The sequence below is a fragment of the Galleria mellonella genome, unplaced genomic scaffold, assembly GCF_026898425.1.
Source record: "Galleria mellonella isolate WM207_F2 unplaced genomic scaffold, CSIRO_AGI_GalMel_v1 utg116, whole genome shotgun sequence".
NCBI classification, from domain to species: Eukaryota; Metazoa; Arthropoda; class Insecta; order Lepidoptera; family Pyralidae; genus Galleria; species Galleria mellonella.
Genome location: NW_026441978.1, coordinates 3,998,972 through 4,025,718, shown reverse-complemented (window position 1 = coordinate 4,025,718; position 26,747 = coordinate 3,998,972). Strand labels below are relative to the sequence as shown.

The following is a 26,747-nucleotide window of genomic DNA, read 5'->3' as shown; positions in this document are numbered from 1 at the left end:
AATTTTAAATAACCTAGAATCTACTGCAGCATCTTACAAACAAGGTTTTCCTAGTCTTCTCTAGATAATGAATGTGAATTATTATTTACACATTTAATAAGCAAAATATTTACCTGTCATTATATTTTTGTGAGCTCTAGATAAAATGAATATTTCTTAGGCATATAGCTTTATTTTTTAAGGTTTAATTTTTAAGCATAATATTTGTGTGCGTTGATTGTTGATTTATATATATACAAGTTTAATATAATATTTTTATGAAAGTACATACTCAAACCTTTAATGTAAACTTAAACCTACCCACTCATTTAAAATAAAACTATGTACCTGGCAGCTTTATAGATATTATCTTATCAACAAATGTCAACAAGAAAATGGAAAAGTAACTCCCTGAATAATTATTTATAATTCACATTTATTACTGTGATTTATAAATGTAACAACAGATTCCTGATAAATTATTCACGACGATGATTTTATATTAAGTATATTGATGTTACAATATATATTTAATTACTCTATAACATAGTCATAATGTGTACTTGCTATTGCTCATGTGGTATTTGTGTTTCTCTGCTAAGTTGAAATTTTCAAAAGTCCTTCTGTAAAATAAAGTTTCTTTTTCTTCTTTCTTTCTTTCTTTTTTCCTTCTTTTTTACCAGATGCTTGGTGTATAGAATAAACTTACAAGCTTGTTCCAAATTTCAGCTTACTACACTTGGTAGTTTAGATAGCCAGGACAAATAACTATATAAGTATAGATTAGGTATATGAAAGAGCCAGTGTTCAGTCACACCTCTCCATCATGTTTTCTACTCACCTCTTTTGCTCGAACTTCAAAGTTAGGAATTACCCCCAAAATAGTACTATTTCGAATTATGTTAATTTCTTGTTCATATCCATGTATTAATTGTTCTAACATTCATCATCATTAATTCAACCTATCAATCATTACTGCAAAACATGTTTTCCCAATATTTCACTACAAAATATGTACCAGAGCCACATACATCAATTGAATGACCTGCATTCCTGCAACAAAACTGTGTTACCAGTAGGCAACAAGAATGTGTTTTTTTTCTACACCATTTATTATTTACTTGAGTTATGTAGAATAAAATAATGTATAAAATTAAATAAGAATGTAATTTTAAATTATTTATTATCATTACGACGGGTAGGTACATGAAACAATAATACATGATATTCAAAAGGCCAATCAAGTTAATATAAATTGTGTCAAAATTAACTTAATTTTACAAGTAACTTAATTTCAATTTTACAAATCAATTTATGGTTTGCAAGAAGAAGAAAGGTATCATCTTATTATTTCATCTTAAGTTAGTAATTATTGTATGAACAATTATGTTAGTTTTTCATTATAACAATCTACAACATACAATCAATAGAGCCTGCTTCAAATTTCTTCACAATGAATTTTAGATAACTTATCTATGATATTACTTGTCCTAAATCAATTTTGAAAATGTTAATATGCTAAACATACAAATATTAAACATATAAATATTGACATAAGTCTGTCCATCTTAATAATAATTTTAATCTGTCTTACAATTTACAAATGAATTGCATTTTTTTTTTTTAATTGATTGGCGTTTCAAAAATCTAATTAATTTAGAGACAAATAGGTTTTTTTTTGCTGAAATTTTCGTTTGCGACGCGAGTACCTCACTGTGATCGAATAGGATGTATATATAAGGTAACATTAGCGCCAAATACACATACACAACTATATCCGTTCATCGCTATATACATGTCTAAATATTACATTAATATTATAATTATGTTCTTAATTACATTCACAACACATGCAATGTTTTAATCTTATATCTAATAAATAATAAATGTTTTAACTAAAGCAATGTCATAACATTAATATACCTATATTTATTAAATATGTTGATAAAAATATATTTAAACGGTTAACTGTGATATAAAGTAACCATAATATTCATAAAAGGGTAAATCTGTGTTAAACCTAGTTCTCAATTAGTGTGTTATATTATACTTATTTATTATTTAGCTCGAATGAAAGAGGTGGAATACTTCTAGAGCTGAATATATTTATAGGTTTTATATTTACGTTCCTTTCTTATGGATTAATTATGAAATAGGAGGTAATAGGTATACATTTATGCAATTGTAAATAATAATATATAACATATTTATTAATTGAAAATTGTAAATATGTTAGTAGATAAATTTAGTATTATAGAAAAAAATTGAATATTAAGTATTTAATATGTTAAGTAGAACATAAATTCAGGAAAGGAACACAAAGAGCAGCAAGAAAGAAACTTAACTACCTCTGGACGGATACTGATTACTGCTTTGGTTCTCCCTTTTTAATTTTACATAACTAAAATATAATTAACACATAATTACAATTAACAATGAGTTCAGTTCGTTAAATGGTACGATAAATAGATAGGCATATGATATTTAAGCATTTTTATTCAATTATTTTAATTTTTTCATATAATATATTTTTTTAAACTTTGTTAAAAGCACAGATTAAAAAATATGCCTTATAAAATTATTTCACTCTGGAATAGACAGTTAAAATTGTCGTACTCGTCTATTTTATTTTTGTGTTAATTAGGTATTTGCGGGGTCGGTAGTTTATTTAATTTTCAATGTTTACGTGCCTATCAAATCATCTATACATCATATTAACAAAATGTGATAAAATTAACAGAAGAATATTATTGTTTTTCTTGTGATTTATACTACACTTATTTTAAGAGTTTTACAGGTTCAATCACATCTGAAAAAAGTTATGTCTTATAACAAATAGCTATAAAATAAAAAAAATTGCTTTTCACGAACTCAATGATATTGAAAATATTGAATTTTCTAGCAGAATATAAAAAATATAGGCCTGCAATTTAAAGTTACCAAATAAATAAAAAAAAAAAAAACAGGGAAGTATCTCATATGAAGTTCTCGAATTAGAATTAAAAAAAAATCATTGAGATCGTTATGTTGCAATCTGAAGAATACAAAACTAATTCTAAAATCAATGAAACGGTGGTCACTTCGTTCAAATTATTAACAAAATATTGATTTACAAATAAGATTAATAAATAAAAAAAAAATTGCGACGCGGTCGCCTAATACTATTATAAATTTGGTCTCAGCGGAATGATTTTAGTAATAATTACATTACAAACAAAACTTAAAAACTAGCATACACTCACAATTACAAATCATTCAAAAGTAAAAGCACTTTCCTTTGCCTCTTTATTACCCATTTTTATGTGGATTATATTAAAAAAAAAGCTACTAATGTCTATTTCTACTATTTTCAAACTTGCACATTCGGCCAAAAACTTAAAAAAATTAAATAATGTATTTAACATAGCTGCATTGTGGATTTTACAATTATTAATATATTTTTATAATAGTGTATTTATTTCTCATTAGCTACTGCGCAGGGCAAACAAGCTTAAAATTAATTAATACATAATAGATATTATAATTTTTCAAAATACCGAAACCCATAGCTACCCGCAGGACAACACAATCAATCTGAAGCATTATATACAAAGCAATACTGTCTAATAAACATTTGTCTTTATTTATAAAATTATTACTTAATAATACACTATTAGTTTTAATTACGTATTATAAAAAAATATACATAAAAAAATTAACCAAAGCCGAGCTTGATCAAATCATACAAATATTATTATTTACCATATTAGAGGAATCTTAACGTAAATGGTTACAATTAAAATACAAAATATTAATAGTCGGCCTCCTTCCTGAAGGTAAAGAATGCGTGTACAAGAAACACGGCAGCATTTATAACGGCGAACACCCCAGATGCAATTAGAAGATCGTAAACTTGCTTGTTGGGACGTAGATTCGCGTAATACGAGCTATGCCAATCTGTAATTAAGAAAAAAAGACACAAGGTCAAAATTGCAACGCAAATCTGCACATAAATGCTGAACATAGACTAATGAATTTTAAAGCAATTTATATGGTACGCTATATCTACATAAATAAATCATATTAATACATACAGCGCAATTAATACACACTTAAAAAACAACCCTATTAATAATAATCGACTTGACAATTGCCTTTTTGAAATCAGTTCAATACATAGTTCTTCTTCGAGAAATTGCAAATTTTTCTAAAACATTGAAATATGTTTTAAAAATTTATTACTTAACAGAAATTACTACATATGGAAAATTAAAAAAGGCAAGATGGCATAACAGCATTTTCTATAAAATATGCCAAAGCCTTAAGAAATTAAAAAAAAAAGTCTCTAATGACTGACACTACTTTTGTCTAAATAAGAATGGTAAAAGTACTACAGTATACAGTTATAGGTACAACCTATTTTATTCTGTATACACTATGCATATTAATTAGCTATGACTAATAGGATAGTAATTCAAATTGACTGTATTTATATCTATCTACTGAAGCAGGGGATTGTTTTACCATACAAATGGAATAGATAATGACATGCATATAAAGTATTCGTGACTAAAACTACTTGTCATAATACGTAAATAATGAGGTTATATGGTTCTAAATTACAAGGTTCTGTTATCACTAAATGATTACCAACCGTAGTTGTAGTTATAAAACTGATTTTGCTCTTGCATCACATCTGTTTGCGTCCAGGTTCAATTCCGAGAGAGGTATGCGTGAAATGTGCATGTGTGTACATTAGACAGAAATATAAGTGTTTTATAACATAGGTGTATAATTCGACAACAAAGTGTTTGTCTTCACTTTTCAATTTGTAGTAATAAGCATGCTATGTTTTCTTTGCCTTCCAAATAATTAAATTAAAATAATCCAGGATTTAGTCACAGATAGAGTAATAAGGTCGTATACTTACCATAAAAAATGACCGCTGCTGCTGCTGTAAACATGATTACGCCCAACACTGAGAAACCAATAGAAGTTTTCCAACCCGCATTCTCACCAAACAGCTTAGCGATGATAAGGACCCCAGTTATGATGATGAAACCTAAAAAGTGAATAAATTGTTACAATTGAAAAAAGAATTATATTTATGAGGTTGATCAAAGAGGACGTGTTTATAGAAATCTCGCTAGTCAGTCACAATTCAATATATCTACGTAGAAAAACAATGCTAGTCATATTACATAGATAAAGAATAGTCCTTATCTATGTAATCGAGACTACCTAACTTCACATTTTAAAACGAGAAAAAGGTAGGTACTATTTTTAATCTATGTCAGGGACATAGATTAAAAATAGTGCCTACCTAAACAATAACAAAAAAAAAGTATTATTATTTATCTGTAATCAAGAGGGTGATTAGAGTAGGTATAGCAATTAGTTTATGGTTCACCGTTTAAAAGGTGCCAACAGTTTCGCTTTCACACACAAGTTCAATGAAACCAATTTTCCAGTTATTGCAGAAGTGAAATTGATTCTAAAATTGTACATTGCGAAATAATTCGTTTGTATTCTCTTTTTATGGACAATGAACGTTTGCCTAATAAGTTAATAACAAGAAAATAAAATTTAATATCTACTTATAATATCTGTAGACGTAACACATTGTATTGTATTGTACTGAAGATTTAGTTTAGAAAGCGTAAAGATTTTTTTATATATTAATGTGAGAGTAAATAAACTGTTATGGAGTCGCCTTAGAAATATTTCATGTCCCACAACGTGATATTTATCACAGTTGCACAGTAACATAACTAGTTTATCTGATTCTATACTGTGTGGTCCCGACGTAAAATGGACCATCCCTTCCTTTCCGACAGCGACTAAGGGAACTTAACGGTCGACGGATCGGTAGCAACGTCCCTCTCTAAACATCACCAAAGCCTAACAGCGTTTTCCAACCTGCCTGCCAAGCATGGCAACTATTAGCAATACCCCCCTTATAGGTAGGTCTAGGTTCAGCAGTGAATAGTTAACGGCTGTTGTAATGATGACAGGTAGTCTAAGATTTTTTTTTCTTTCGCCCAAAAACGCGGAAGGGAAAGCATTGTATGTAACACGTTAGTTCATTTCTATATAGGACAGGCACAAGTTTACTCCAATCAAAATGTAGTTCATAGGTTCATGCATTAACTAAATTGGAGAGAAATTAATTATTTATTTTTTTATTTAATCATAATAACAATAAAAGCCTAAATTGCTGGATCTTCAAATAGGAAAATTTCCACTGGGCAATAAAAAAGGCTTTTCCTGATTTTTAGAAACAGTCATAAAAATAAAACTTGAGTTACATTAAAGATGTACAAATAAATAAAAAAATCTAATCATCAACTTTTACCCTTACTTAAGAACTTTCCAGATTATCTTCTGGAATATTTTTTTTTAATTTTAATTACCTCTGAAACAGGAGAGACGTTCAAGTTCCGTACAAACACAGACGATGACAAGAAACTAACAACAACAACAACAAAAAAAAAAAAAAAGAAACTTCCAACGGATAAATATTTGAACCGTCCAATTCGTAACAATGTAAGTAGTTTACCGTACCTAATTTAGAATCGTTAAACAGAAGAAATATAAACAAGAAAACTAAGAAACAAAGTACTCTGATGTGACTCAACATCTAAAATAATGACATGCTAAATTAAAAGTTAATTATTATAATAAAATACAATAAGTACACTACCTATAGTCAGTAGTGACAGAATACTCAAACGCGTCGCTCGTAGGTTAATTAAAGATTTAAAAAGTTAATTAATTTTAGTTAAAGACTAATAGTTCCAATACATATGTATTGTATACATATGTATATGTAGTGTCCACACCATGTAAGACATAACTGTTTATTTAGTAATAAATGCACATAATTAAACTAAAATGAATTTCAAATTCTACAATTACAATTAATAATAATTATTATTATTATTTATTTGGAACAAAAACATTGGTTACAATATTATTGAAAAACGATGATATCAACGCCCCCCTCCTCATTGCAGGATTCCAAAACAGACATATAAGACGTATGGTAGCTAGCCACATCAACGAAGACATTTTGTTACATCTAGCAACCAACTACAATACTAATAAACTACAATAATTTAAAAAATTGAAAATTTAAATACAGTAACACAAAATTAACAAAGAAGTAATTTTTCATGCAACTAGGACATACAAGCAAGCACGTTTATCTGACGGAAAATGGCAACTGTCACGCACAAAAAGGTGCACACATCACGGTACACTATGACGTCCATAACAGAGGGAGATTTTGTACAAAAGTCGATTGCTTGGGTACCTCTGTCCCATTCGTGTTTTTACCGTGAAGCAGTTGTGTTTGCATGGCTGTGTTTCGGTTTGAAGGGTGGGATATGGCGTGAATTCACAGGGTACAGGAATAATATCTGAGTCCTCAGAAATGGCAACGCATGGGGGTATCATGGGCGAAACAGTATACTCTGTTATGTCCTAGGTACTGCTCATGTCTATAGGCGACGGCTACCACTTTCCATCAGGTGGGCCGTCAGCTTGTTTGCCATTCTGTTGTATAATAAAAAAAAAATCATATTTTACCATTCCTAAGGACTAATATTTTAAACCTCGTACTCTGTAATGTCATGGACTTTTCCCATTCTTAAAACCAAAACAGCCAGATTTTTGAAATGACACTCGAAATATAGTAATTAAAAAAATTACAATTAGTAGGTTCCATAAAATATTTGTATTTCTATATACCAGTAAATCGACCATGAATCGATCAACTCGGTAACAATCGTCCGTAAATTGGAAGATTAGAACTAAAATCCATTGTGACAATTAGGTCATGGACTGGTGTTGATACCCGATTGTGTTAATAACGGAAGATGGCTTTGTAATCATTTCTATTGATTTTTTTTTAAATCGGAGGTGCCTCTATATTTGTATAAAAAGGAAAGCTACCTTAAATATTGTTAATAATAAATCCAAATGTTTTGAACTGTTCCTAACCATAATTCCTTATATAAGATACAATAGCTGCAAAGCCGCAAAAAAGACGCTCGTGTGAAAATCGAATATAAGGTTTTGTGACTTTATTTTATCGAAATACAACCATTTCTTTCAAAAAACATACACAACAAATAATTTTTCTCCTCAAAAGAAAAAAACCTACATCAATTTTATTAGGTATCTATGAAATAGAAGCAAAACTCCAATTAAAACGCTATACCAGGCCGTTTGATCAGAATATTAATAGTAAGCTAATATCTTGTTATAGAAAAAGTCTTTGTCTATTAATAATTATGGTAGGAAGCAATTTGACTTACTCGAATAAGCAGAATATATAAGAGCAATATGTTGATGGTCCGATTGTACCACTCTTGGATTGTGGAGGGCGCCAATCATCAGGCCGGTCGCTATAATGGCGATAATCTGTAAAACAATAGATTGATATATTATTCAATATTAATATACCGAAGTTAAAAGTGGAGAAGAGGAGTAATGATCTCTTTGCTAGCAATATGTCCTGTCAAATGGTCATCACGAGGTTCCCCTGGAAATCATCGCTGACCTGACTTCATTCTTATTTCATTCTTCGTCAGAGGGGCCATTGTGTACTATTGGCATAAGTGAGTATGCCCACTATAAAAATATTACAAATTCTTGAAACTTTCTTTTTCACTAAATTTCATTTTAAAATACTCGCTTCCTCATCATACTTTGTTTTTGCTATGCTAATGAAAAAAAAAGTAGATAAGTAATTACCAAAAGAAATGTACGAAATGGAGACAGTCATTAGAACTCGTGATTAGTTTCTCATTATGTTTATTTTTAAATTGTATCCTCCTTTCTCTAACTTTCAACAGTTTTTAGATAATTTCAACATAGCTAACAAAAGTCACGTACGTGTATAAAATAGAAGAAAAAAAATATCAAATAGTCTATGATCAACAATATTATTTCAGTGAAAGTCTAGTGACGCCATTTTCACTAGTCATGATGCCGATATTCCTAGACACCGCAAAGTAATTTTCCAACTTCAAAGACTCTTTCCTTAGCCACTATAGGTTAGTTTTCACTTTCACATGTACTTACTTAGATGAAAATAAATTGTTTAATGTGGTTAACATTTATTTTTATGTGCTATCTATCATAGACTTGTTGAATACTTCATCTAAAATTATCGAGTTGAATGTATTCAACCGGCCATAAAGTTTAAAGTGCATGTATCAATGTGTGTGTGTTGATGCATGAATGAGATGCGTCCCTACAATGGATTACCAGTTTTTAGAGTGCAACTTTTTTACTCATGACATTGTCCACTTTATATTTTGTGTCCTTCTCCAAGTACAAAATGTATATCTAATTTCATGACGATTGGTATTACCGTAATGACAGCAAGAGATGACAAAGAATCAGATTTGCTTTCACATTTATACTATTAGTAAGTATTTACTTATTTATACTTTGTCGTATACATTAATAATATTTAAAAAATATGACAGAGGTAAGTAACTCTGCAAAGGCGAGCTTAACTCTAAAAGAGTTCTCTTTCAGCAAATTCGAAGTGGAAAAGAACATCTATGTCAGCGGGTAGAGCGGTGTACAATATTGTGACAAATTCTTGCATAGTAGATTTATACTGCCTTATCTATTTAATAATAATACATTAATCTATCCCTAAAACACCATAACATTAATTAACAACTGACAATTTTTTCAGTATTTCTATTCTATGTTTTTATGCAGAGCGGAATGGCAAACAAGCTGACGTCTTAACTGATGGAAAGTGGTAACCATAGATATCATAGTACAGAATCTGCACATTATTCTAAAAAAAGCTTCATATGAATTTTCATTAGATATATGATAGGTATATCGCAACCTCTGAAGGGCAAATTAAACTATATACCTATACTTTAATGATCGTTCTTGATAATGCCATCAAGGCTTTTCCCCCCTAGTACACCGGTCAGCTGCATTTCTCTCTGAATATCTAATTAGATATTGATTAAATTGTAGTTTCAGTCAATGTAATGAAATAAAAAAAAATTACAGTTAATTTTCTAAATAAACTCATGTAGCAATATCTACTTTTTTAATTTTTTTTTAATATTTGAAATGAATGTTTTAACACGTCACAGATATAATCGCATAAAAAGGCTTAAATCTTGAATTTCATAGATTAAATTGAGTTGCACTGCAAATTGGCACTAAAAGCATAGACAAAACAGGTTAATTTGTAATCACATGACCTAAACGTGTCAAGTTTTTACAAGTTTGCTATTTGTTTATGGCATGTATGCCGTGAAGCAGCTGTACTAGCATGATTGTGCTTCGATTTGAAGGGTGGGTTATGGCAGTGAAATTACAGAGTAGTGAAACTATAGTAAAATAGTAACGCATGAGGAGTACAATGGGTGCCACATCCTATTCTATAACGTCCATGCTGCTTTCACGTCTACAGGCGTTGATTACCAACTACTTTCCATCAAGTAAGTCGTCTGCGTCATGTTTTCATTATATGAACTTAAAAAAATAAGTCCCATATTGATAGTCGTTTATAAATGCACATCATACTTACCAGTTCGATAGCCCTGAGCCCCACACACCAGTGCTGGTTGACGGCAGCCGCCACCCGGCTGTCCCGGTCTGACGCAGTCCCCTCCTCGCCCTTCTTGGCCTGAGCCTCCGCTTCTCTGTCGCCCGCCGACATGGCCCACACAACCCGCGCTCCGCCCCCGTACTCCGACACCTGGATATTAATTAAATATTTTAAAATAGATGTAGAGGGTATAGATCAGTTAATTCAGGGTGAATTCACCATGATGGGCCAAGTGACCTGTTTTGATGTTGTATACTGATAGCACAGATCATTTCATATTATTAAGTAGTACTAACTAATGGATTCAAATAGTAATAATATTCGATTTTCGTGTGTAAAAAAATATTTGTTCATCCCGTATTCATACAGACCGAAAGAACAACCAACAAAACAAGGACACTAGACGAAGACTTTAAAAGTCGTTTGCTTGGATGCCATTTATGTTTCTGCCGTGAAGTAATTATGTTTGCATAGCATTGTTTCGATTTGAAGGGAGGAATATGGCAGTGAAATTACATATATAGAGGCATAACTCTTTAATCATCATTAATGGAAACGCATGAGGGTTATCATGGGCGACACAGTATTTTCTGTTATGTTCATGGTGTTCATGTCTATAGGCGATTGTTACCACTTCCCATCAAGTGGATCATCAAATTGTTTGCCATTCTGAATTGCATAGAAAAATGTTACCACTTTTTACTCGACTACGGCGAAGCAAATAGGATTTGATGATTTTCACTGGAATGTATGTATGGGTCTGTTCATCTGTTCTCTCATAATTTTATCCCCAGAACGTAAGATCCTCTTTTTGATGGCTCTTACATAAAATACAAGAGAAGAACAATCTAGAATAAGTGTTTAAAGTTATTCGTATATCAAAGGGAGATCTATACTCAGCGTACACTGCTAAATGATTTTGTAGTACTATGTGTGTTTTGTTGTATCTCGAAGGTGGTTTAAATGAGTCACTTTAATATTCACGTGCCGACATAGAATCATCAGTCAGTACTAACTACAATGGCCACATTGAACAGGCTCATTATCATGGAGTTATCATGATTCATCACTAGACACTGGACTAGGTAGTCCATTCAGTTTAAATATGTATATTAATCTGCTACTACATTACCAAACAACATAATGCTATGTTTACATTTTGTCATTTTTCGAGAAATATATTTATCTATTCAGGACCAGCAACTTCACAAGCGTACAATTTACTATTAAATTTACTAGGATTTTTAAAGTACTACAATTCTGCAATATATTATTTTGAGATATTTCTTAAGATTTAAACAGAATTTTTTAAATAAATGATTTTTTTTATGCAACCTGATGTTTCGTAAACATTTATCTACTTTATATTTGTTACTCAAACGGTTTTTTTAATGGGTGATAATGGAATGGCGACCCAGCCTGTGCTATCGGTATACGCTGGTGGTGGACCAGTGGGAGATGATAGATGAGGATAAATGCAGGTTAGTTAGCCCATCTTGACGAATTCAACTAAAATTAACCATGGTTTCCAGGGGTGATCACCTGGAGGTCGATCTGACAGGGTATATTGCTAGTAATGGGGCTAATTAACCCCATTACTAGCAATTCCTTTCCCTCCAGTACTCAAACGGTTAAACATATCTAAATGAATTTTAGTACGCAGGTTACATCCTAACTTAAAACATAGGATACTTTATATAAAAATTTGCGGTGGTAAAACCACGAGAAACTGTTTTTAATAATAATTTATTAAAATTTAAAAAGTAAGTTAGTGTTACTACTGTAACATGCACATATATAAATATCTCAATAAAACATTCACTTTGCAAATATTCAAAATCGGAATATTTCCCATTTTACGAGCTTCAAATTAAAAATTGTAACCAATCAATATTGTTTGTCAGTCACTAAAATCAATGCCAATTATCAGATTTTCTTTGATGTTTTCAAGAATTTGGGTTTGCGTTTTGTTAACAACGCTACAAATCTGTTTAGGTGCGAATAAGTACCTAGATTTTCGACGGTAAACAGGTTTTGATTACCGACTATACACTAATATTTAGATTAAACTTTACTTTCCACATTTACTTATATATTTCCGTAGTTTTAAAAACATTTTGTTATTGAACAAGAGAATTTGAATTTATATGTGTCTTGAAATCTACGTTTTTAGTACCTAGATATTTAAATTTTGAACTAAGACTATAACACTAATATTTTTGATGTAATAAACAATCCCTACTGTATTTAAATAGTCTGTAATGTCCTTATATTAACTAGGTCTAGAAGAGATCACCAGAGGAAAAAATAATATAAAGGAAAATAAATTAATATATCGTATAAATATTTTTATTGTATCTGTCCATAATATTGGTATCAATAGGTATCATAAAAGACCAAGCTGATTTTTGATGTAAACATTTCACATTTAAGGCACTGGTTTCATAGATATCATGCAAGTATTTTTTTTTTTTTCAAAGTGACACGGACCTAATACTATTTAATTCCTTTTTTTTTTGCATTACGTGAAATGAAATTTAAAATCAAATCTTTTTTTACTGCTATCGTAGCTACTTTATATACCAAATGTTGATTGACGTGCTTAAATTAATTTTGGCGCGTGATTAGACTTAGGCAACATTTAAAAGAAATAAATAAAGGTAACCGAAAAACGGGTTCATTAAAAATTTTACTTTTATGAATAATACAGTAAATAGATTTAGATGAAATATGTTTTATTATAATTTTCCTCAGTAATATATTAAAATTAAATTAACGTTATTCCCCAAAAGTATATACATGATAAGTATCAATATTAGAAAAGCATAGATCACAGGCCAATCGTACCTGTACATAAATCATAAACTGAATGCCAATCAGTGGAACGGAACGCACTGTGCACGCACGCCGCCGCGCCGTCCACTTTCCAATAAATGTTTGTTGATTTTTTCGTAGAACGGTGAAACTATAATGATTTATGTGACATTTTTCTAGATTTTACTAATTGAATTACATTTCCATTGTTTATTGTCTATAGTATCATATGTAGTCTATAATCTAAGATAGGTTGTAAATAACATTCTAAAAGTTACATGTTTTTTATCTATGCAATATTTGAAGCATATTAATGAGAGTAATAGACGATTTAGACTTAGATTCACTATGTCTAAATCGTAAAAACATCTTTAATGATAAGTTCCAACTTGCTACCCTCATTTATAAATGTAAATAAGCTTGTTTGTTACCTCTTGTCGCTTTAAGAACTCGACCAATCGTCATGAAATTTGATTATACATTGTAATTGGGATGGAGAAAGACATTCGATCAATATACTCCCCTAATACGAACAAAGTCGCGGGTAAAGATTAATAAATATTAATTTAAAGTTATTACTGTACTAGCTTAATGCTTTGATTTAGCTATATGTAACTCGTTAACTGCAATTAATACAACTGTTATACTAGAACCGTCGATTAGTTGGAAAACTTGGATTTAGAACCAGTACGAAACTATTATAACCACTTTTTCACGGATGTTATAGCAATGTACCTAAGTTGAAGTAATTGTACAATAAATTGCTATACTAGTAAGTTAACTATAAGTTAATGAATGTTTTTAATGAAAATGCGTTACAAATATGTAATTTATAAGAAACGAACAGTTTTAACAAACTATTAAACTGTACATTTTTTTCAATTGACTTTATCAAGAAGGGGTTCCCAATTCGGTTGTATATATATATTTTTTTTTATTTTTCACCTCCTGACGGAGTTGTCAGTTGTAAAATGATAATTAGGATTTGACATCCCTTCTATATTTCCACTTCCTTCTCAGACCAAATCGTATGGATCATATTCAAGTTATTCTGCCTACGCACATAGTTACCATTGTCTTTCCTCTCCCAATTACATTAATTATAATCTTAACGCGTCCCGTTATAAAAAGAATTCGGATCCACCTACTCATAATTACTGCGTGGGACCTGGCGTTGCGTGCATTTAATTGTAAAAATAATTATCAAAATCGGTTCTGATATGGCGAAGATCTCCACCATTGTGTTGCCATTATAATAATCGTATTATAAAAGTATCCGGCTTAAATACGACAAGGTACATTAGGCAATAATTAATTTATTAAATGAATTATTTAATTTGCCAGGCCCTCTGCCCATAGAGACTATATGCTATATGCATATTTTTTGTATAATATACATTAAATGTTGTGATAATGCAATAGTGAATACTGCTGATAAAAATATTGAAAAATAAAAATACAGTCGAATTAAGAATCGCCTTTAAAAATCCATCTTAAAACATCGTCTATAATTATATAGTCAACATACGAATATTATTTTAACTTAGTATTGCCATTTATTTAATATTTGTGACTCGCAACGTAACGTAAAAACTACCTAATCGAGTATGTTAATATAGACTCTATCTGTGTACCAAATATCACCGAAATTCGTTCATCCATAATTGAGTGATAAATATCCAAATTATTTTATTCAAACTTGCTTATACTGTACACTTGAATTATTAAATTTATTAAAGTTTATGAGGACTTTCCTGGCATCTACATTTGATATTGGTTTTTACGTTTCTCTTATTTTTGCCATAATTCAATAATTTATGTCATTGTTGTTTAGTTCCGAAACCAACAAATCGCTGACCTCTGTCACAATAATTAACAAGTAACATAACAAGAAAGAAAGGAAAAAAAATATATTTGGCGCATAACAATAACAGTTACAACTAAGACATAAACAATTATAAACTTAAAGAAAAAGGAAATACTAAAATAAACTAATACCTAATTAGGAATTATGCGACCAAAATGGTCACCACTCAGCACATTCCAACACATTATTTATATTTATTAATTGCTGAATTATTAAATACAGGCCTATTTTATTTAAGCAGGATAAATTACTAACATTCTTACTTAACATTCCAAAATTGATAATGGTTACAGCCACTCTAAATAAGTCAATACATTTGCTTCTATAAATAGATAATATAATATTTCCAATTCGGGAGACCGCAACTGCGCTGGTGTAGCAGCTTCGACGGCTTCAAAAAGGCCAAAGTTTGATGTTGGATAGAGAGATATCCACAGAGCAAGTAATCACTATAGTCTACTTCTATAGAATAATTATTGAAAAAGTAACAAAATTTTGTTGATATCACACTCTCTCAATGAATTTAGCAACAAAGCGAAGCGTTCCATCAAATTATCGATTTTTTTATTTGTTTATTATATATTGCTGTTGGACATTAACAGATTGTCTTTTATTCGAGTCAATTATTCCTTTACATTCTCATTTTAAAATAAACAATATCTTACGTTATTTGAGAGTTGACACTGCCGTTTATTAATCGTATATATCTATGCAATCATCTAAAAGTATCAACAAAACACAGTAGTCTTCTAATATGGATATTTATATTGTACGAATATTTATAAAATGCGTCTGTCTAAAATATCCATATTAATAGGTATCATAAAAATGTAATCATTTATAATGTTAAATTACCATTTTCAATTATATAATATGTAATATGGCCCGCGTAATTCGAACAAATATCTTTGTTCGAATTACGCGGGCCAGGACATATCTGACTAAATTAAAAAAAAAGTGCCTGTTTTAAAATATTCAAATACGTAGTATGTCGTTTTTGTTTTGTTTTTTTCTATGAATTATTACATTAATTACCCAAGAAACTATTTAGCTTCGAACATTAAAAACCTCACTAAGAAGGAAGCTCGTTTGACCTGGTTATTTATTTATTTATATTAAATGCAATAAAAAATATCTCACCAAAGACAATTAATTCAAACTCCTTTCCAACGGTAGCACTTTCAATTTTAGGAGCACAATATTTCTTTTTATTTTAATACACTTCCACTTTTAATTCGAAATTTAATTTATGGCGCGTTCGGATACGATGCGATGTGTTCACTAAGCTCAGTGGGGAACGAGTGCGTTCTGTGTACGACACGAAGCGACTATCGTTGCGACGAAGACTACCGTTCCTCTATAGCTTATTAGAAAGAACCTAATGATCTCTGACAGCTGTTATTTCCTCCCTTCTGTCGTCGTCACAGTTCATAGTGAAGGGGACATAGGGTATCAAGTTAGAATGGCCGGGAAAACGTAGGGCCGGTAGCGTAATAGGTAATAATTGTATGGCAAGTGAGTAAATTTTCATTCATTGTAAAATTATGACACATTTTATTAGTAATAATTATTGATATTAATTAATTATTCATACCCATATTCATATTATTATTATTTAATTATATTAAAATTTAAGTAGTAAATTTGTTTTTTAAAATTAAAGTAAAAACATATCGTAAATTATAAGACTTTCTTTATTAATTTTCAATCTATATACTATAGATTAAATATATAAGTATATATGTATATTAAAATATTTTTATGCGTAAAGATATTTTTATATATTTTCAGTGTATACAATAAAGTATAAATAAATAAATAAAAGTAAAATAATTTCTATGTTGAAAATAAGTAGGTTTCCACTTTGTATTTGCTTGGAAGAAAACTTTTGTAGAAATAAGCTCACCTTTGTACATTTGTTTTGTACTACCATGTATTTGTACATATTATTTACGTGTGCAATAAAGTATATAAATAGGTAGTTTAGTAATTTAGAAATTCATTCGACTAAGTCGAATCGATCTCCCACATTGTGAAAAAAAAATGTCTTGAGATATTTTTAGTATTCGTACCTTTGAAAGCTAATCGAAAAGAATCATTTATATTGATCAGTTCTTATTGAATGACTTGAGTGTTTTTTTTTTTTTTTTTTTTTTTTATCGTAAGTGATTTCCTAGTGCTCTAACGCCTCAGACAATCTTTGTAAAATTTAGCATGCACGTAATTATTGATATTTAGAAGGACATTGGTTTTTTTGTCTCAATCATGTGGGATAATTATATGCACCAGTATTTCAGTTTAAGTACTTTCTTTCCATTTCCCTTAAAGCCGTGGAGCAGCAAAATCTTAAACTATATATAATACAGCTACTTTAATTGTCATAAAATTAATATGATGCCATTATATTAAGTGATGGATTAATTTATAAAGGAATAAAGGAGTAAGCATCTGTTACTAAAAATATTGTCAAATTAGTTTCGAATTAGTAAAGATATCTCGTGACGTACTCAAACAGAAAATACAGACGTATTTTCTTCCATTTTGTAGTCGCTTATAAGTGCTTGAGGTTACTTCTTTACACGTAAAAAGTAATATATGAGTGGCACATTTGAATGTGTATAAAACTATTGGATATTTTGTTTGTGAATTACCAGAGGGAGACTTTGTACAAAAGTCGATTGCTTGGGTACCTTTGTCCCATTCGTGTTTTAACCGTGAAGCAGTTGTGTTTGCATGGCTGTGTTTCGGTTTGAAAGGTGGGATATGGCGTGAATTTACTGGGTGCAGAGGAATAACACCTGAGTCTAAGGCAACGCATGGGGGGTATCAAGGGCGAAACAGTATACTCTGTTATGTCCATGGTACTGCTCATGTCTATAGACGACGGTTACCACTTTCCATCAGGTGGGCCGTCAGCTTGTTTGCCATTCTAAGTTGTATAAAAAAAAAGAATTTGTAGAGCAATATGTTCTATTTTTGAAACCGTTATGATAGTTCAATAATAGTTTATATCTAAACTAATTGACTATCAACGGGTTCAAAACCCCATCAGTGTTGCGAAACATTTAATTTGGGCAATAATTGAACAGAACCAGTAGAGGTAGGCTGTTTCATTTCATATTTTACGACGCCTAGTCGTTGTGGCATCGTGAATAATATAATCGTGTGTGTGTCTATTAATAAATTCGTAATAATTACGTCGTAACATTTGCTTGTGTGCAAATGACTTGCTCGTGCTAGGATGGGTTACCACAATCCGTACTATATGGGTAGGAGGCTACTTTACACCGCTGTCAGTATATATGTCCCGGCCATGCAAAGACGCGGGCGAAAGATAGTTTCTAATAATAATAAAAAATAGTTGTAATAAAACAGTTAAAAAAGGAGGAATTCTACACTAGATGAACAATTTTCAGTTTTGTTAGAAAAGCACTCAATTTAATATATTCAAAATTATTTTTGTGTTAAATGTAACGATTTCACATTAAATTGTACTAAAATATTTAATTTTCGATTTAATAATTTCATGTCACGTAAGGAAAAGTAACTACATACGCGAAGTTTCATAACATTACGTATTTTCCAAATACTGTTTATAGTGACGTAGTAACAGCATTCTACTGAAGATAGGGATGTCTTGCGTCATATTCCGCGTTCGATTACTTACGCTGTGCGTTGTTGAACAACTAAGTATATACAGGGGGGAAGGGATTGTTAATAATGGACACTAAAAATCCCATTCCTAGCAATATACTCAACCAGGTCGACCTCCTCGCGGTTCCCCCTGGAATTGGTGAATTCCTGTTGAATTCATCATGATGGGCTAACTGGGCTGTTTTTATTCTCATCTATCACCCTTCACTGGTGGCCCACCATCGTATACCGTTAGCGCAGGCGGGGTTACCATTCCATTTAAATCCATAAAAAAAACCTATGTATATACATAGTATCCCGTAACCTTAAATTATATAGTGTCTCTAACATATAAAAATGCTTCGAGAAAAGCGAGTCAACTTTTTCATACAATTTTGCGTAATATATATAGTTATGAGTGGTTTCTATATTTATATTTATATATATATTTATATTATATAAATATAAATATAGAAACAATATTTATTTTATTTTATTTTACAATTTTAGCATATTTTTAATGCGTAAAAACTCATTTTATTTATTAAATAATTAAATATAGGTAGATAGGTCAAGATACATTGTGTGCGTAAGTATATGGAACACTGATAAAAAAACAAGTCAGCTAATTTGACAATTAGCTGATAAAAAATTTACCTGTTTTTGAGACTCAATGCTCTATCTATATAAGCCCGTAACGTGAGTACGATCATTGTTTCTTTATGTAACATTGGCTAAAGTTTCCTAACTACCGCACTTAAAATTCATTAAATTAACTACAGTTTTCTTGTCAACAATTAACTCGCATACACAGGATGAATCGGCTATCGTTTATTATGTAGCTATTCGAAAATTGAAAAGCCACTTTCTAGCGTTTTCCGGTCTAGAAGCCAGCGTGCAGCATAACTGCATAATATGAGCAGTGCGCACACGCACGACACTCGCAGTGATATCTCAGTACGTGACGATTGTGAATCGTTATAAAGCTGAAACATTAGATACGTAAAAATGTATTTTTATATTGTCGCCATTCGTTTCTTAAATAACCTTTTTTTTATTTTTTGGAATATTTAATCTTTTTTATCTAAATTTATTATGTTTATCATTTCAAACTAAAATTAAACAAAATTTCCAAAAAAAATTGTGTAAACTATTTTTGAAAGTAAATCGGTATTCAAAGTAAAAGAAGTATTCAGAATTTCTACATATTTATATTAATTTAAAAACTGTATTCTTTTCGAATTGTAGATCCGAAATCTAGCCTAAGTATGAACCAAAACTGACACCTACAGTACTAATCGTTGCAACATCCATTTGAATTCTTATCTATGTACAATGTACACAATACCATAGTCATGGAGGGAGAAGGGATTGTTAATAATGGGAATTAGTAGCCCTTTTGCTAGCAATACATCCTAACAGGTCGACCTTCTCGCGATTCCCCCTGGAAACCATCGTGTTCTATTCCAAGTGAATTCATTATGAAGGGCTAAGTTTTCATTCTTACCTATCAAATTTCACTGGTACCCCGCTAGCGTATACCGTTAGTGCAGACGAGGTTACCATTCTATCATCATTCATTTAAAAAAAATGTACCATAGACAATGAAAACTGATAATTCTACATCTGTCACTGTCATATTTATTTATGTGAAGAGTTTCGACTAGTATTTTTTCAAGGTATTGTCAAGTGTGAATTGCTACAGTTCAATAATAAAGCACAGTAAACCATGCATATAATGACGCTATGGCCTTGCGCACGCGCTTGTTCCATGGTCGTCATAAAGGCCATATCCACAAAAACTAGGGACTAAAAACAGAGAAATATAAGTAAATTCAATTCAAGTAATAGTTCGTTTAATACTCCAATGCATGATATATAATATTTTAAATAACTAATTCCCGTTTCTTATAAAACACAAACGATATAGATATAACAAAAACGAAATAGATCTTGTCTCCAAAAAAATTATAAATTTATAAATAATGTGTTTTCTGATTTTTATTTTTTATATTCTCTCTTTTATATTTATTTTATATTATTCATTTTATGAGTAATAAAATAAATTACGTTGAAAACAAAACTGAAATCAGGATTTCAGTTAGTCACGCATAGACAATGACGAATTTCAGTCTCCGTTTTCATTTAATATTGAAATTCTCCGTAAATTTAAATTACAGGAAAATTTACGACAAAATTAATGCAATAAACCTTTTAATGGAATAATTTTATAAAATATAAGTAAATTCCTACAGTATTATACAGTTTTCAAAAGCAAACCTTACTTATTTTTAAAAGAATTATTTATTTATTACTAAAAAAAAGTAAATTTGAAATTCGACTTTATTATTTTACGCTATATCCTGAATCCGAGCTAATGAAACGAGAATCAGCTTATGAGAAATGAGTAAGTAAAATATTTAATCCAATATTTAAACGTCTATATATTTAAAAAAAACGACAATTTGCAATTTATACTGCGCGCGCAACCTCGCATACGCTCTGTTATTCATAATTTATTTTTCTACAGAAATTCAAAAGGTTTAGTTATATATAAAGGTTTGTAATATATACAATATATATACGCCACAATCTAATAACTTGTTAAAAATTAAACAAACACTTATTGTCAATGTTTAGATATTTTTTTTTTATTTACTAAATTATTTTAAAATTTTAATTTGAACACGGAACAAAGTCTCTATTCTTTTCAAACATAATTTTTGGTGGGTTCGAAATATTTTTATTGCTCCCACACTGCATTTAAACGTGCTGTTTATACCATTTACGAAGCAGCCATTATAACTAAGGATACATGCACATACAATGATTGGAACAATACGTCTTTGTGCTCACGGCAAATGTTATTAGGCAGTATGGGGCATTGTTCCGGTGGCGGTTACTTACTCACGCGCACCCGGACTAATTCTATAGTTTAGGATATAATACAAGGTTTGTTTATCAAAAAATTATACCTATTACAATTTCCATACACATATGGAAATTTTATATTAATATATAAAAATTGTGTTCTGCTTCGATGTTTTCTTCGATTCTGACATATAAATTTTGTTTACAACACGCAATCTAGATAGTTCATATAAATAAAGAGCTCATAACGGTAGTGTCAAAATCTGTATGGATTTCCTGAGTAAAGTACATTAAACTTAACAAAATTTCATGAATACGTAGTTTGTTATAATCATTAAAATATTCACTAAACCTGTACAAACTAAAAAGCTAAACGTTCAAGTCTGTTCAAGTTTATTTCTTAAATATATTGTTTCCTTTTGAATTAATGCCACATCGATATTATTAATTTGCAAAACGATTATGTCAATTTTAAACAGTTGTACTTCATAATTCGAAAAGTACAACTACATATCTGGGATTGATCGCATAGCGTCCCGGTTTAGTTTATACACAGCCAGCCAAACGTGCAGAGCGCCACGCGACGCCGCCATTGTGGCGCCAGTTTTGGCGCCAAAACTCCTGCAGTGGTCGGGGGTGCGTTCACGAAGGTTGTTACTCTGACCTATATTTGTCCAAATGACACTATCCCCTTTACTGGATATAGTATAAACCACGCGAAAACTAAGGTAATATCTTTATTTATTTGGACGCATTGTAATCACATATATGGCCTATTTAGTGAATTAATTGAAGTTAAAATAAACTATTTACCTATATTTATAATAATAATAATCGATTTATTTCTCTTCACAATTTTTAATTTATAATTAATCTATTTGTATATTCAAGTTACTTAGTAAAGTTAATAAGCCCCCGAATCAAAGGTAGAATAGCAAATAATGGAATTTAGTTTGACACACGTAAATTAAGATAAATAATACCACTATTAATTAATCCAAGATACCTATTGTTCGTTGTGGACCAAATGTCGAAAGCATTAACATCGAAACATAGGGAAGTGTGTTAAACCAATGCAACTACAAAGTCGTATGAGAAGTCGAGCTGTCAAAACTATGTAAAAGAATGGATAGTGAAAGTTCATTAGGCGTTTTGAAATGACAAAATCGCATCTATTATAAAGCTATACGCCGTATAATATGAAAATCGCATTAAAAACTACTCACAGCTATTACCAAGTGATTTAAAGTCACTAAATAACTGAACTGTCAAGAGAGCCACCTACTTTTTATGCTAATAGCGAGTCCCTTACCGTCCTACAGTTAATGAGTTCTATGCACGCGCGACCCATCAACACTGACCATAGACTAGGAAGAGATAGAGGTAAATAACCTCTATCGCGGCTAATCGTGTTCTTTGCAGAAAAATAGAATAAATTATTTATTTATAATTCTATAAAATTTTACAATAATTTGGGCGTAGGGCGTAAGAAATTGTCAAATACTGGTGGCAAGAATCAGAATATCGAAAACAAGGAAAGATTCACCAAGAAATAAGAACTTAGTCACAAGTTTATTTTCTTTCGCCAAAAAACACTTCAATATAGGCGTAATAGTGAAGGGGGGGAGGTGCCTATCCCAGAATTGTCTGTTGTCCAACCCGAAATCAGGAACGGAGAAGATATGTATTTTCTTTTTTAGTTAAAGTTCATATATTCAGACATTCCGTCCTCGCTATTTGTTATGGGTGGCGGGATGCCTGGTATATTTAGGGATAGAGTGCAAGTTAAAGGACAAAGAGTAAGTAAAATAGACGGTCTAAAATATCTATTGAAATAAACGAAAGTGGTCGATCATCGGTTGTTTGTACTTTTTGTAAGGGGCTAAGCCCCTTACAACAATCATGGATACATAACGTGTACACGCTGATAAACGCTTCGTTGACATATTGGATAGAAAATATTTAAATTAAGAACGGAAAATTGTGAGTCTACAAGTAGATTTTGCTTCGCAACAGTTTTTAGATCCGCAAGAAAAACGCAACTTTAATCCCTATAAAATTAATATGAATCCAACACTACTCTCGTGTATTATGTTACCTTATTTATTATATAGTTATTGTGAAAATTAGCTTAAAATTGGCGACATAATCACATAATATAGGATGGTGAAGATTTTTAAAAATTTTTAGTGAACTTTTGCTGAAAATCTTGGTATATATTTCTGATGAAATCGTGACAACGAGCTAACTTATCTACCTTTATCCTCACCAATCAATCCTCATCGCTGCTCCGCCATCGTATACAGATAATTCTAGTGGGGTTACCATACAGTTATCATCCATTAAAAGATGTCATTATAGCCATAAAAAATTTAGACATTACTTCGTTTACCTCGTTTAGGAAGTCGTTTAAAAAGTAATGAAGTACTTACACCGAAACGACTGTGAAATAACACTACTTCTGTACAACCTGTATTCATTCAACAAACAACGGTACTCAGTACTACGCTGGACCAAAACAAATTCCAGTCGGCAGCTCACACACAATGCTGGTACATACGGAGTGCGTTGACGCGGCTAACTCGTAGCACGCATTGCGTTTTGCCATGTTTTCATTATCAGCTTTTACCCGCGATTTCGTCCGTGTGACTGGGATAAAAGTATCCTATGACCTTTCCTATCCCATATAGTGAATACCTAATTTCATTCTAAGGAGTAACAAACTGGAGTAACTGGTAAAAAAACCGATTTTCTCATTTATAATATTAGTAAAAAGTATCTTTTTTTAAGTTTTTGCTCGCAACTTTTTACGCGTAGATTTTTAAAGTAGGTAACCAATTCTAGATGGCGTTTTAAGATATATAACATACACTTAATTTAAATGTAAACTCTCCGTGAAACTAATATGAAAACCGCGCCTAATTTGGTACAGTAGTTTTTGCATGATGTCAAAAGACAAAAATACTAAAAATTATAACTTCTATTGCCCTAAATAAAACACCCATATCAATTTACTTTATATATCTCCTAGATACCGAAATCGTCCAGTTATAAATGTATTATTTTCGTAGTATATTCTTTATTCTATACCTCTATCAGTCGTAAGGTCTCGATGGAATCGCATCACACGTAAAACCAGCAATGGTCATCGCAATTTCAATGGAAAGTTGCAGTTACCAGTTACTATGCTAGTCACTGTACTTTTATTACCGTCACACAACGGCTTGCATTAAAAATGTGAATATGTATGGAGATGTTATTTAGCACGTAATTAATATTTATTAATAAGTAGCCTTAACTAGCGGACCTAATAGTTGTTTATATATTTTTCTTTTCCTTAGATTCTTAATCAAACCATTAGAAATTGTAAGAATATAAAAAAAAATATTCCACATTAAGAAGGCTCCAATTATGCTAAAACTATTATGTATATTATGGTAATTATGGTATTTCGATTAAAAAGTAAATTACTTAAGCGATTTTGATTAAAAAAAATCTATGGGATCAATCTGAAAGTTGTTTATATATATATATATATATATATATATATATATTTTATCTGAAACTTTCACATAAAAAATATTTTTTTTAAATTGACGATGTTTCGAGGTTTGTTATTTGACCTGAATAAAAAATCCGAATTAAGAACCTCTTTTTTTCGAAATCAGTTGAAAAATATTTCCCATATTTTCTTACATTTCAAATATGACTAAAATTCCCGAATATATTTTTTTTTATTTTTGAACAGACATAATTTTATACAATAAAGAATATTATTTACTAACTAATTAGTTCCACTATATTCATGTTTACTATTACATATAATAAAAAAATATATAAATAAAGATAAATAAAAAATTTATGGGAAATAAAACTGAAATCATGGTCCGCCGTCGTAATAAAAATGGTCCTTATAAGTGGATTGTATCGTGTCACATTTATCACTTAATTATAATATTTCTTTTATTTTATATTTTTTAATTTTGAAATCATTACAATAAAAAATAAAAAACTTACGCTGTCCGTTAACGGCGCAATGGTGGCGGCTTCTAAATCCAGTTCGCAAAGAAACTCTTTTGATCTCGGCGATATTGTGACCAGCTGGCCAAATACAAAGAATCCGCCTTCGACGAACGATTCCACTTTGTAACAGTATAACGACGATTATTATAATTTAATTAAAAAAACAAAATACTGTATTAACCACTCATCAATTTTTCGAAAAATGAGAGCACAGTATTTTGGAAGACTCGAGATATTATTCTACTTCTCACCCCCTTATTCATGAAAATGTCTAATAAATCTATTTTTTGAAATGTTTTACCTTTGCGTGAATTTCTCAATTAAAAAAAAAGTGATAAAACACTAACAATTAAAATAGGTTTGTAGGACGCTTTCAATTCTATAAATGAGAAGGTTTTTCAGCACCTCGTGTCCTGTTACTATACTAATAGCAAGATAACCCACAATTTTTTTCTCTGTATAGAGAAATATGGTAATTAATATATAGTTTTATTGTAAACAATAATAGGGTTCGTCGGACACTCCTACTCGGCCGTTATAGAACTAATGACTACTGAACGAGGCAAGGAGATCTCATTTAACGATTTAACCCATGACCTGTTAATTTTACTTGCATTGACCCTAGATAATGATTCAGTTATTTCCCCCTGCTGTGTTAATAAGTAACCAGGGACTGACCCAGTAGTAAAATCTAAATGTGTTACAAAGGTATCATTCATTTGATTTAGTTTTCATAATTGGTTCTCATCCCCCTTTTTTTTATACAGCTTAGAATGGCAAACAAGCTGACGGTCCACCTGATGGAAAGTGGTAACCGTCACCTGTAGACATGAGCAGTACCATGGACATAATAGAGTATACTATTTCGCCCATGATACTGAGGACTCGGATATTATTCCTCTGTACCCTGTAAATTCACGCCATAACCGAAACACAGCCATGCATACACAACTGCTTCACGGTTGAAACACGAATAGGATA

General features: G+C 30.8%; 2 protein-coding genes across 4 annotated transcripts in view; one reads left to right on the top strand and one right to left on the bottom strand.

Moving 5' to 3' along the window:
* Window positions 1-26,747, top strand: part of LOC113512928 (adenylosuccinate lyase) — a 48,796-nt gene that overhangs the window by 383 nt on the left and 21,666 nt on the right. The gene's annotated exons all lie outside the window — the stretch shown is intronic.
* On the bottom strand, window positions 1,146-26,321 carry LOC113512938 (uncharacterized). Of its 3 annotated transcripts, none has more exons than XM_031909344.2 (6): window positions 25,761-26,321; window positions 10,538-10,708; window positions 8,280-8,385; window positions 4,889-5,020; window positions 4,613-4,654; window positions 1,146-3,915 (listed from the first exon to the last, which is right to left on the bottom strand). In XM_031909344.2, exons 2-6 carry the CDS (start codon window positions 10,667-10,669, stop codon window positions 3,770-3,772), a joined length of 558 nt encoding a protein of 185 aa, XP_031765204.1. In that variant the 5' UTR covers window positions 10,670-10,708; window positions 25,761-26,321; the 3' UTR covers window positions 1,146-3,769. The 3 variants fall into 3 exon arrangements, with proteins under 3 accessions (XP_031765204.1, XP_031765203.1, XP_031765205.1); XM_031909343.2 differs by lacking the exon at window positions 25,761-26,321 and adding an exon at window positions 16,380-16,575; XM_031909345.2 differs by lacking the exons at window positions 4,613-4,654; window positions 25,761-26,321 and adding an exon at window positions 16,380-16,573.